The sequence below is a fragment of the Eriocheir sinensis genome, chromosome 48 (assembly GCF_024679095.1).
Source record: "Eriocheir sinensis breed Jianghai 21 chromosome 48, ASM2467909v1, whole genome shotgun sequence".
NCBI lineage: Eukaryota > Metazoa > Arthropoda > Malacostraca > Decapoda > Varunidae > Eriocheir > Eriocheir sinensis.
The window spans coordinates 2,044,775-2,057,179 of record NC_066556.1 but is presented as its reverse complement, the minus strand read 5'-3'; the positions used below and the strand labels follow the sequence as shown (position 1 = coordinate 2,057,179).

Below are 12,405 nucleotides of genomic sequence, written 5' to 3'. Positions count from 1 at the left end.
CTTCTCCTCTTCCTCCATTTCTATTTTCATTGTTCCATTTTCTTATCATCATTCTTCATCCACTTCCTTATTTTCTCACCTGCGTCCACACCTTATCTCCGTTATCTCCCTTCCCTTCCCTTCCCTTCCCTCCCTCCCTTCCCTTCCCTTTGTCTTACGTTGCCCTTATGTTCCCCTTCCCATGGCACTCTCATGGCTCTCTCTCTCTCTCTCTCTCTCTCTCTCTCTCTCTCTCTCTCTCTCTCTCTCTCTCTCTCTCTCTCTCTCTCTCTCATCTTCATTTTGTTTCTTTTATTCATTATTCATTTTTTTTCCTCCCCTTCTGTTTTTCTTTCATTTTCCTTATATTCCTCATTCCTCCTCCTCCTCCTCCTCCTCATCATCATCATCATCATCATCATCATTGTCGACGTTTTTTTCTTTCTATTCTTTTTTTTCAGTTTTCTTCTTATTCGTGTTCTTCTTCTTCTTGTTCTTCCTAATGTTCCTCTTGTTATTCTTTCTCTTCTTCGTCTTTTTATTATTGTTGTTATTTTTTGCGGTTCTCTTTTTCTTCTTTTTTTCTTCGTCTTTTTCTTCTTGTTGTTGTTATTTTTTCACATCTTTTTCCTTTTTTTTCTTGCTGTTGTTCATTTATTATTTTTTCCATTTTTTTCGTCTTTTTTCTCTTCTCTTTTTTCTCTGCTTCTTCATCCTTTTCTTCTCCTCCTCCCCTTTCTCTTCTTTATCTTCTTCCTTTTGTTATTATTTTTTCCTCTCCTCTATCATCTATTCCTTCTTCCTCTTCTCTCCTCTTCCTTCCTCCTCCAGTTCCTCCTCCTCCTATTTCTCTTCTTCGTCTTCTTCTTCTTGTTATTATTGTTTTTCCTTTCCTCTTTATCATCTATTTCTTCATTCTCTTCTCTCCTCTTCCTTCTTCCTCCTCCAATTCCTCCTCCTTCTCCTCCTCCGCCTCCTCCTCCTCCGCTGCCCTCTTTCCCCCCCCTCGTCAGAATCAGTCGATGAATCAATAGTGGGTCTTTGTAAGCCTTTTTGGGCCCAGCCTAGAAACACGACTCCTGATTGGCCAGTCGCTCCACACCCATTCCGCCCTAACGTGTCTGCGATTCGCTTTTGTTTTGTTATGTTGGTTTGTTGGGGAGGGGGGGAGGAGGGGAAAAGGGGGGGGCGTGTCATAGAGTGTGGTTTTTTTTCTTGTTCCGATTATTATGTTATTGCTTGTTTGTTTGTTTGTTTGTTTGTTTTTTTTTCGTGTAAGCTACATTTTTTTTTTTTTTTGTAATGAGTAAGAGCGATTTCAGTCTTTTTTTGTTTGTTTGTTTGTTTGTTTGTTTGTGTGGATTATCTAAGTTATATATACTCTTCATGCCATTATTCTCTCTCGTATTGTGCTTTTCTCCTTTCTTTCTTTTTCTCTAATACACTTTACACTTTCTTTTATTTTCCTCTATCATCCCTTTTTTTTCACTTTCCACTCGTTTCCTTTCTGTGTTGCTTATTTTTTTCTTATCCTTCTACTTCTCTCTCATTTTTTTACTTTTCTTTTCCTCCTCATCCATTTTCTTAGTCATTTTCCACCTCCTCCTCTTTTTCCTCCACCTTTTTCCTCCTCACGCCGGCCATGTAGACCCTTCAGTGAACCCGGCGCGGCGCTCCTCGGGGGACACCACAAGGGGACACACTGAGCCCTTGTTTCTTTGATTCCACGCGCCGCCGCCGGAGGGGAGGCGGCGTGTTGAGGCCACTCACATCAGGCGGCCCCCTCTCGAGGCTCCCCCACTCCTATGCTCCCGTTTGCCACGTTTGTTTGTTTGTTTTACTAGACTGACGCGAGGAATACGAATATTAACTAACTTTACCTATTATCTCCACCCCGTTTCTCTCCGTTCATTCTCTCTGTTTAGCTTGGCAACGGAGGCAAGGACGAATTCACATCAGCCTCATCATTTGTTATCTCCATCATGTTCAGTTCCGTTTAAAAGAAGCACCAAAGTTAACATAAAAACATTGAAAAGTTAAAAAAGTAAAATAATGAATAAGAATAACAAATAAAAGGTGACGAAAAGAGAGAAAAGGAGTAAAAAAACACACAAAGTAAATATTCCACCATTGAAAAAGAAGGAAAATATTAAAAGAACGATAATAACCATAACAAAAAAAATCATACATAACAGAAAACGTAAATAAACTAACCACAAACTAAACAAAAAAAACTTTGCAACAGATGGGAGGAAAACGAGTTCTTTTTAACCTTACTTATTTTTCCACCACCTTTAGCCCAGTTAAGCTCACCACCAGACGCAAAGACAACATTTTTTTTAGCAACTCCACCGATTATCTTCATTTCGTTTATCCCCGTTTCGCTTGGCAACAGGCTTATCAACTCCCACTTATTACTCCCACCTTATATACCCCCGTTTACCTTGACAGTAGACGAGAGGGAAACGGATGCTCCCCACCTCCACCCCTTACCTACACCCCACCCCGTTCAGCGCCATCTCTTCGTTTGATTTGACAACAGACTCGAGGAAAGCGGATTCGATTCCCTCCACCCACTCCCACACACCCCACACACCTCTCACCTCGCCTCTCGTTTTCTTTAGGTCGAGTGCCGTCCACAAGACCCTCACGCTTTTACCTGTGTTTTTTTTTCTTGGTTGGGAAGCAAGGAAATGGTAAGGGCGTGTCGTCGAGGGCGTCAGCTGATCGATCTTGAGCTCAGTGAGGGCGAAAAAGAGGCAGTAAAGTAGATGAAGATAAAAGGTGGATAAAGAGTAACATTTAGGGGGTTTAAACAGAGGGATATTAGAATGGAGGAAGAGGAAGAGGAAGAGAAAAAGGGCAGGCAAGATGGCTTAAGACAGGGACAGCATGGGAGAGGAAGAAGCAGGGTGGAAACAGACTTCAATTAGGGGATATTAGGGAGGTGAAAGAAAAAGAGGAAGGGTGCGAGAAGGGGCAGTATGGACGAGAAAGAGACAAGATAGCAACAGTCAGGATCCTGGTAACAGTGAAGAGGAAAGAAGCAGAACGTTAAAAGAGACAGGCATTAGGAGGAGAGGTAAAGGATTGGACAGGGTGGCTTAAGGGGAGGGTCAGTGTGGGCTCTCTGTGTTAGTGTTCATCATTCATTGGCAGACGGCGACTAACAGCAGCATGAGCCCTAAATGGACGGATCACGAGTCCATGCCGCTGATAACCCGCTGAAGTGCCGGCTAAAAGGGGAGAGAGAGAGAGAGAGAGAGAGAGAGAGAGAGAGAGCTTGTTCCTGGTCACAACTCTGCTATGAACTTGTATATGTCAAAACTGAGGAAAAAGTATAAAAAGAAAATAATTATAAGAGAGAGAGAGAGAGAGAGAGAGAGCTTGTTCCTGGTCACAACTCTGCTATGAACTTTTATATGTCAAAACTGAGGAAAAAGTAAAAAAAGAAAATAATTATAAAAAAAGGTCAACGATTCAGAAGTATATAGTTGAACCCAGGGCGAGAGAGAGATAGCTAGATAGATGGATAGACAGATAGATAGATAGATGAATATATGTAGAGAGAGATTGTTCATAACTGAGGAAGAAATAAAATAAAAACAATATTAAGTCAATGGTTCAAAGGTATTTATGTAATGACGCCAATGCAATATGGTAAAACTTTCTCATGGACGAAACGGATTTTTTTTTTCGTATTTTGTAAAAGCTCATTATTATTCTTTGTCTGGCGCTCGTAAAAAAAAAAAGTACAACTGCGGTAATTAGATGCACACACACACACACACACACACACACACACACACACACACACACATATCTTCCTACCTTTAATTTTTTACGACAGGTATGAGCCGGATTTACGATGAATAACAGTCCCATTATTATACGGGCCCAGCCATTTCAAGAATATACTGGCGCTCGATTTGCAGCGGCGACGGGTGGCCAGAATGGAGGCTAAGGGGGCACTGATACAAATTTTAGGGCCAACAAATAAAGAAAACGGGAGATGGGAAAATGCCTTACACTGTCAAATCCTAGAAAAGAAACAAAGGGAAATAGATATGTCGAGAGAGAGAGAGAGAGAGAGAGAGAGAGAGAGAGAGAAGTAAAGTGAACGTTCAATGGATCTAAAGGCTGGAAAACATTTAAATTTAATCTAAGTTGAAGGAAAGGAGGAAAAGGAAGAGAGAGAGAGAGAGAGAGAGAGAGAGAGAGAGTATTTAGCTCCTGTGAAGAAGGATCAGATTCCCTTTGGAGACGCGACAAGGGGAGGACTGAAGAGGGTTAGGACGGAGAGAAAAGAGGCAGAAAAGGGGTGCGTGATGCCATCCAGGCCTTAGCGAGGGGAGATGAGGCAGCGAGAGGGGAGATATGGAGACGCAGGAGATGGTATGATGTGTTGTATGGTCCTGTGATGCGCTGTGTTGTCTTGTGTGTTGCGTGGACCGAGTGGAGAGCCGGGAAGAAGTGAGGGAAGTATGATAACGCAGGGAAGATGCCAAATGAAACTGCAGCCTCCTCCCTTTTGGCCGGGTTCCTTATTCTTCCTTACATGTTGTCTTTAGGGTCCGTCTCTCTCTCTCTCTCTCTCTCTCTCTCTCTCTCTCTCTCTCTCTCTCTCTCTCTCTCTCTCTCTCTCTCTCTCTCTCTCTCTCTCTCTCTCTCTCTCTCTCTCTCTCTCTCTCTCTCTCTCTCTCTCTCTGGTCTCCTTCCTCTCTCCCTTTTTCGTGTTTTTTCCCTCTCCTTCGCGTTCTCGTTTTCTTCTTCCGCCGCAATTCAGACTCTGCTTTCTCTTCTTCGTGTTCCTCCTCTTTCTCTTCCTCCTCCTCCTCCTCTTCCTTCTTAATTGTCTCTCATCTTTCTTCTCATCTTCTCGCCGTTCTATTTCTGGGAGATTTTATTTTCCAGACACACGATTTTCTTGTACCAGATTTGTTTAGATGAGTCTCTGTCTGTCTGTCCGTCTACCTGTCTGTCTGTATCTGTCTATCTGCCTATCTATTTATCTATTTATCTTACTCTTTCATTTTCTCTCATCTAGGCCTGTCATTGGGGAGGCTCACACTTAGAATATAATTGTATACATTTACCTTTGTTCCGAATGTATTAGCCAGGCCATTGATCTACAGGGCATTGCTTTCTGGGACTCCGTATTTGGCTGGTCTGTAAATGCGATTCTATAAAACAAAATGATGATGAAAAAAGCTTATAATAAAAAAGCTAACAGAACAGTCCTCAAACACTACTTGTCACTATTATTTCTGCCTCACTATCACCAGTATTAAAATCATCATAATCACCATCAACTTTTAATCACTATCATCAGCAGCATTCGACATCATTATCTCATATTTCAGTTTTAGATTTTTTTTTTACTTTAGTAATCGTGGAATTCTTTTTTTTTTTATTCGTAAGCAGTCCTTTGAGAGAGAGAGAGAGAGAGAGAGAGAGAGAGATTGATTTAACCCGTGGAAAGCTGCATTAAGTCGGCCGCATCACGTTCGACACCGCACCCTGATTGAGGCTGAATACTGGGCGCGCTATTGTTTCCAGCGGCGCCTCTTGACTTACCGACCAAAGTGCCGAGGGGGGAGGGAGGGAAGGGAAAGGGAGAGGGTGTATGAGTGTGCTGGCTGGGTGTGGATGGGCGTGGCCGATGGAGTGGGTAAGGGAGCAAAGTGGTTGGTTGTAGTGGGTGGGCTGGTGGGTGGGTGTGTGAGTGTGTGGGTTGGTGTGTTATTGGTTGGGCTGGTGGGTGAATGGGTGGATTGGGGACTGGTAGGAGAGAGGGTGGGATGGCTGGTGGGTGAGTGAATGGGGTTGTTCCGTTCCATACGCTCCATAATGGCCTCGTGTCGAGTTTCCTTTCGTGATGGAGTTACAAGTGCATTTCCTTCTTCCTTTTTACCCCGATTCGAGTCTTAAGTTCTTCCCAGCTTCGACACTCTTGTTTTCGAGGTCAGTTAGTCAAGGCTGTCTATGAAGCTCCTTAGACATAGGCAGAATTCAACCACTGCTTTACTCACCTGTGTCTCCGGTTTCAGGTGCTCCCCAGGTGTTGCGGTACACGGTGGAGCGGAACGTGCAGGTTGAGAAGGGCCAGGACGCCGTGATCCAGATCGTCTTTTGCTCCGACCCCCGCCCGTCCAGCGCCTCGTGGGAGTGGGGATCTCTGCGGCTGGAGGCAGGCAACGGCAGGGGGCGCTACGTAGCGGAGAACTTGGCGCAGGTATTTTGCTATTCGTGAGATCAGCATGTCAGTCTTTCGGGGGTGGCTTGAGGCGCTCTGGGGACGGGTATACATCCTATTTATGCAGCTCGGGCCGTTGATAATCTTTGCTCAGGTATTCTGCAACACGTGAAATTTGCATGATAGTCTTTAGGGGGCGTTTTGAGGCGCTCTGGGGACGGGTATACATCCTATTTATGCGGGCCGTTGATAATCTTTGCTCAAGTATTCAGCAACACGTGAGATTTGCATGACAGTCTTTAAGGGGTGTTTTGAGGCTTCCTGGGGGCGGGTATTCACTCATCTTAGAAGGGATTCACAGTATTTATGAACTCCGCCCGTGAAGAATCTTGGCGCTGGTATTTTCCATCACGTGAGATCTGCATGACAATCTTTGAGGGTGTCCTGAGGTTCTATGGAGGCAGGTGTTCATCTTGGGAGTGATTCACAGTATTTATGTAACTCAGGCCGTGAATAATTTCGTCTCAGGTATTTTGCATCACGTGAGATCTGCATGACAGTCTTGGTGGAGGTGTCTTGAGGTTCTATGGAGGCAGGTGTTCATCTTGGGAGTGATCCACGGTCTCTATGCAACACCGGTCGTGAGTAATTTCGTCGAAGGCGTTTTCTTCACCTGAGATCTGCATGATGACTGTCTTCCGGGTGTCTGTCGGCTCTCTCGGGACAGTCATTCATCCTAAAAGTGATTAACGGCTCCTCTGAGGACGATTACCTGAAGCGACTCAAGTTTGTTTCGAAGGCTCGCCCCTCGCAGCCTCCCTCTGGATACCCGCTCCGTCACCGCCGCGAAAAGTGTCTTCCTCCTGTGAGAAACTTTCCGAAGTGCAGCGGCGACTTCCACCTCCGCCCTGAATTGTTGCTCCTGACTCCGGTTTCTTTGGGTCCTCAGTCTTGTTTCGGCAATACATTCTGCATGGATTCCTGCATCGTCAACTTATTTCTTTTCTGTCTCCGCCCAGCATGTCACAGCCAGGTTCATTCAGTACCACGTAAGTCTCTCCTCAGTAACCTCTCCCATTCCCGTGCTCGTATCTCTGCATCATAAGTATAAGAGTTTAAGTTTAAAGCACACGGCTAAGGAAATAAATTGGGATCAGCACAAAGCTCGCCTTCAAGTTGGGCAATATTTTCGTCCCGACACTCCAAGGTTTAACGAACTCCACTTTCCTTGAAGGTATTTATACAACTCCGCCCGTGCGTAACCTTTAATAGCGAAACTTATTACGTATAGCCTAAAGGTGTTCTCCGTTCAGGCAGTGGCGGAGGCGGCGCACGGCGGAGGAGTTTTCTGGAGCCTCGTCAAGTGTGTCCGGCAGAGGGATCAAAGAGTTCGTTTATCGCCTACCAAGAATAACCTTCCTTCCTCCTCCTCCTCCTCCTCCTCCTCCTCCTCCTCCTCCACTTTCCTTCTCCTCTTCCTCTTTCCCTTTCCTACTTTATCCATCCCTTCGTATCTCCTCCCTATATCCTTTCCTCTTTCCTCCCACTCTTTCCCATTGCCTTCTCCGTCTCTCTTTGTTCCTTCCTCTTTCCTTCCTTATGTATTTGCACCTCTCACCAGTCTCTCTCTTTCCTTTCCTCTCTCCCTTCCCCTCCCTTCCTCCCTTCCTTCCTTCCTTCCTCCCTTCCTTCTCTCTAATCAGGGTTATACTTGCCTCTCATTATGTTTCGGGGGGCAAGTCATCCCATAAAGGCTTTGGGCTGCCGGAGTGAGTCGGTGGTCCTCCCCCTCCTCCTCCTTCTCCCCCTCCTCCTCGTTCTCCGGCAACTCGAGTCATTTGTGAACTCAGTGGACGGTAGAATCAAGCGTCGCGAACCTAACAAGTCGAGTTACGGCATACGGAAAGGGAGACTCAGGGCACAAGTCTATCCACGAGGCCTGCCAATGGAGCTACAAGGCGGCCGGTGACGAGCTATGCCCTTCCGCTCAGGAGACAAAACCAACTTACAGGTTCCCACAGTAAAAGTGAAAGCATGAATTAAGAGCTGACATCATAGGAAGAGAATCACAACAGATCATATAGAAAACATCAGTACCTCGTCATTCTTCCAATTCCCTCAACATTAGATGACGTAGAGTGCCGCAGATTTGGTCACGATAAACTAAATCATCATTGAACCGCATTGTTCAACTCCACATCGAAGCAAACACCACTGGACTTAAAAACCTCCCTTGCTATCACTCTCTGGGCAACGCAGGACACCAAGCAGTCACGCAGAATAAGAAAAGGTATCGGTACACAAGAGCGTTCGACCTCATAATCAGAACAAAAGAACAGAGCGTCAGACCCCTCCTTTTCACCACCGTATTCAAGAAATCAGAGGAACACCAGCCATCTTGCTTCCCTCCAATAGGGCCAACATACCGGCAAAGGGATTCAGACAATTTCCTTTTCTCTACCGAACAAGGCGTCAAAGGGGTATCAGACTCCTTTCCTCCACTATACAGAGCGTCACAGTACCATCAGACACTATAATTTGCTCCAGCGTGCGGGGCGTCACAGGGTCCGGCCACAGCACCCCGCCAGCCCCCTCCTCGCCAACCCGCAGCAGCATCACGGCACAACAGTTTGGCCTCATAAGCGGAGGGGACGTGAGGTGCATTAGGGTACAAACGAGCGGCCACGGGGAATGGATTTGCCGTGGAACCGCTCAATGACCTCAATATTGCTTCAGTTCGGTAGTAATCATCCTCCCCGCCGCTAGAATTTGCCTCGGATCAGCGTGGGGAAACGTTTCTCTGAGGGAATTATACGTGTTTGCATGGCCCTGTTGACTGAGGAGGCTCGGCGCGCGTGTGTACAATAGTCGCGGCGGAATCAGATGATCCGTTGGGAAATCGAATTGGGGCGACACGCGACGTATAATAAACTGTGTGTTGCGTTTAGCGTTATTTTATGGGTTTATTATTATTAGCGTTGTTGTTATTGTGGGGACGGTTGTTGGAGAGGTCAGGTTTCCTCTTCGCGTTCAAGTCACGTCCTCCAAACATCCTGAAACGCTTGGACTGGTGAAGGCACAGCAGCGGCAGGCAAAGGGAGGAAGCATGTTCGTAACCCCTTGGCTCTCCACCACCACCACCACCATCCACCTCCACAGCGCCACAACAACAAGGCACGGAATTATTCTCCTCCACTGCCCGGAAAACACTATTATAGGTCATATTCTCAAACATGTCCGGGCTTACACTTCCACATTTAATAAGGCTTTCGTAGAGGTTTTGCGGGTGTTTCCAAGGGGGCTAGTTTCATGAGCCCTGCAGTGATAGTCTGACAATTCTTCTCTGGAAAAGACTCATGGGAATCCGACTCTTCTATGCACCTTTTGGAAGTATTTGTTGTGAGAGCCAAAAGCGTCTGAAAATAGGAGGAAGTCGGATCTCCATGCAGGCGCTCAAAATAGGTTTAAGAGAACGATTGATACACAAGAGCAGTCAACCACATAACAGGATGGCATAGAGTATCAGAATCCCTCCTTTGCCCCACCGTTCAGGGTGTCACAGGAGCTATAGCAGTTAAGCACACCCGCTCGAACCCCTTTAGGCAATACCCGGTGCTCTTTATCCCTCCTCCCCCTACCCCACCCCACCCTACATTGCCACCCTCTAGACCCTCATCAGTGGGGGCTTCACGAGCGAGCATGTGGTGTTACGCGGGGCTGCCTCTCTCTCTCTCCCTCCCTCTCAGGCCAAGTATATGTGTGCAGCCGCGGTTACGATGTTGGAGATTATAAAGTAAAGGATGTTCTTGCAAAATTTCTTCCCTAAATGCTCCTGTTTTGATTCAGTTATGTTCGTTTTTGTTCGTAATCATTATAATTTAGTTCAAGTTCTTTATGTTCTTTTGGAATACTTATTATTTCTCTGTTTAGTTCAAGTTCCTTTTGTTCTTTTGACATCCTTACAGTTTCCCTTTTAGTTCAAGTTCTTTTTTTTGCTCTTTCGCAATTCTCATAAGTTTCCCTTTTAGTTCAAGTTCTTTTTTTTGTTCTTTCGCAATTCTCATAAGTTTCCCTTTAGTTCAAGCTCTTTTTGTTCTTTCGCAATCCTCATAGTTTCCCCTCAAGTTCAAGCTCTTTTTGTTCTTTCGCAATCCTCATAGTTTCCCCTTAAGTTCAAGCTCTTTTTGTTCTTTCGCAATCCTCATTGTTTTCCTTTAGCTCAAGTTTTTTTTTTTTTTTTTTTTCGTGTGTGTTCTTTCGCTATCCTTAGAAGTTTCCCTTTAGCTCAAGTTCTTTTTGTTCTTTTTCTTTGCGTCTCAGGTGTTTGGGGGCAGCTGATCAGGTAGCTTACAGTGTCCGAACTCTTCCATTTCTTCCTGATTCGTCTCGTAATAATAATAAGTAACGCTCTTCGTCGATTTTTTTTCCACATTCACGCGAAAATAAAGACAAAAAGCAACGGCCCAGGGAGAGAGAGAGAAGGGGGGATGGGTTGGGGAAGGCTGGGGGGGATGGGGGAGGATGCATCACACCCTCGCTCGACTCCCATGAATTGTTAAACGCGATCCACCTTCATGAATAAGTTAACCTGATCCACCTTTCGCATAGCGGCTTGGGATTAACATTGCGACACAGACAAAAAAAAAAAGAAATCCTCGCTGTTGTATTGTATCATTCGCGTCATTTGCATATCGAGCGGCGCACAGCGAGGCGGGATTTGCGAGTTTTACAGCAACGAAATCAAAGCCGTTGCCGACACAAATTTAAATGAATCCGGTGACGCTGCGCTTCAAGGAACTCTATACAGGCTCTCGTTAACGTTGAATTTTCTCCTTTAACATTTAGTTCGTACTCTTAAACGGATAGATCTCCCATTACGACTATTTGCTAAGGCCACAGAGGAGATTAATTGGATTTTCATGAGTAGTTTTCGTTTGTTCAAGATTCAGAAGCCGTGTCAAACTATCACTAGCAATACCCGCGACTTCCACGAGAGGCTCTTCAACCGGGCGAACTGAGGCGCTGACATATTTAAAAATACGGGTTTTAGATTACACGACAAATAAGGTAGCTGATTCTTCCTCCTTCCTTCCTTCCCTCCCATCCTTCCCTCTTCTCTTCTTCCCTCATTTTGTTCCGGTCCCTCCTCCGCCACGTTCCTCATCTTGTTTTCGCCAATAAAGTTGTATGACTTCAAATTTAATTGGCGGCCTACCTTGGGGGTTTTCACCTTAATTGGGGTTAGCCTTCTCCTCTTGTGTCAACAGTTTTATTGTATAACTTAATTGGCAAGTGTTTTATGGTGTTCTCCGCCCCGCTAACCACCCCTGTCTCCGCGCCATTCATCGCACGCTGCTCAAAAGGAAGGCATTGTACTCCCCTTACAAAACATCGCTGTGTTCCTTATGTACCGGCGTGACGAGCGCTCAACATTACTCGCTTCTCCATCGCTTGTTTTCCGTCCACCGCTTTGTTACCTGAAAACAATCACGTAGGGAGCGTGTTTTTTCTCCCCTTTATGTACGTACGAATACCTGGTACCTGCCCTGCCTTGCTACCTGTCCCCCTACCTACCTGCCTGCCAGTTCAAGAGGAGGAGATTCATAAGAGACTCAGCAACCGAGGATGTGTTTGTATAAGGTTTTCTCTTTCAGATATTCTTATTTTCTCGTATTTCTTCTTTTATTCCCTCGCTGATACCCGGAACATCGCTTTTTTTCTCCTTGTCTTTTTCATTTTGTCATTTTTTTTCTTTTATTTCTTCCTTCATTCCCTCGTTGATACCCTGAACATTACTTTTTTCCCTCCACTAAAGAAAAAAACTATATTCCCCACTTCCATTCCCCTTCTGAATCTTTGACAGTAATCCCCCCCCCTCCCCTTCCAAGCAACACACACACACACACACACACACACACACACACACACACACACACACACACACACACACACCACGAGTCAGATGGCCTAATCCTTACCCCTCTCAGCAGGACGCGCGCCAGGACTGCTACTCAGCCAGGCTTCGTGTCCAGGGCGCCGACGTGACGGATTCCCGCGACTACATCCTCAACGTGCAGAACGAGAAGGGCGCCGATCGCTACGCCGTGGAGCTGCGCGTCAACGGTGGGTCTTGCTCTGCCACGCATCACGCCGCGCTGCTGTCCTCTCTAGGCTGGTGCTGCTGCTCTCTAACTTTCTCTCTCGCTTTCTATCAAGGCGAACCCGTGACC

General features: G+C 45.8%; 1 protein-coding gene across 2 annotated transcripts in view; it reads left to right on the top strand.

The window, feature by feature from the left end:
• Positions 1–12,405, top strand: part of LOC126981461 (hemicentin-2-like) — a 58,468-nt gene that overhangs the window by 26,609 nt on the left and 19,454 nt on the right. For both annotated transcript variants that reach the window (XM_050832523.1, XM_050832522.1), the window contains exons 9-10: positions 6,030–6,214; positions 12,166–12,298. In XM_050832523.1, the coding sequence (XP_050688480.1) occupies positions 6,030–6,214; positions 12,166–12,298 (318 nt within the window). The remainder of the gene's footprint in view (positions 1–6,029; positions 6,215–12,165; positions 12,299–12,405) is intronic.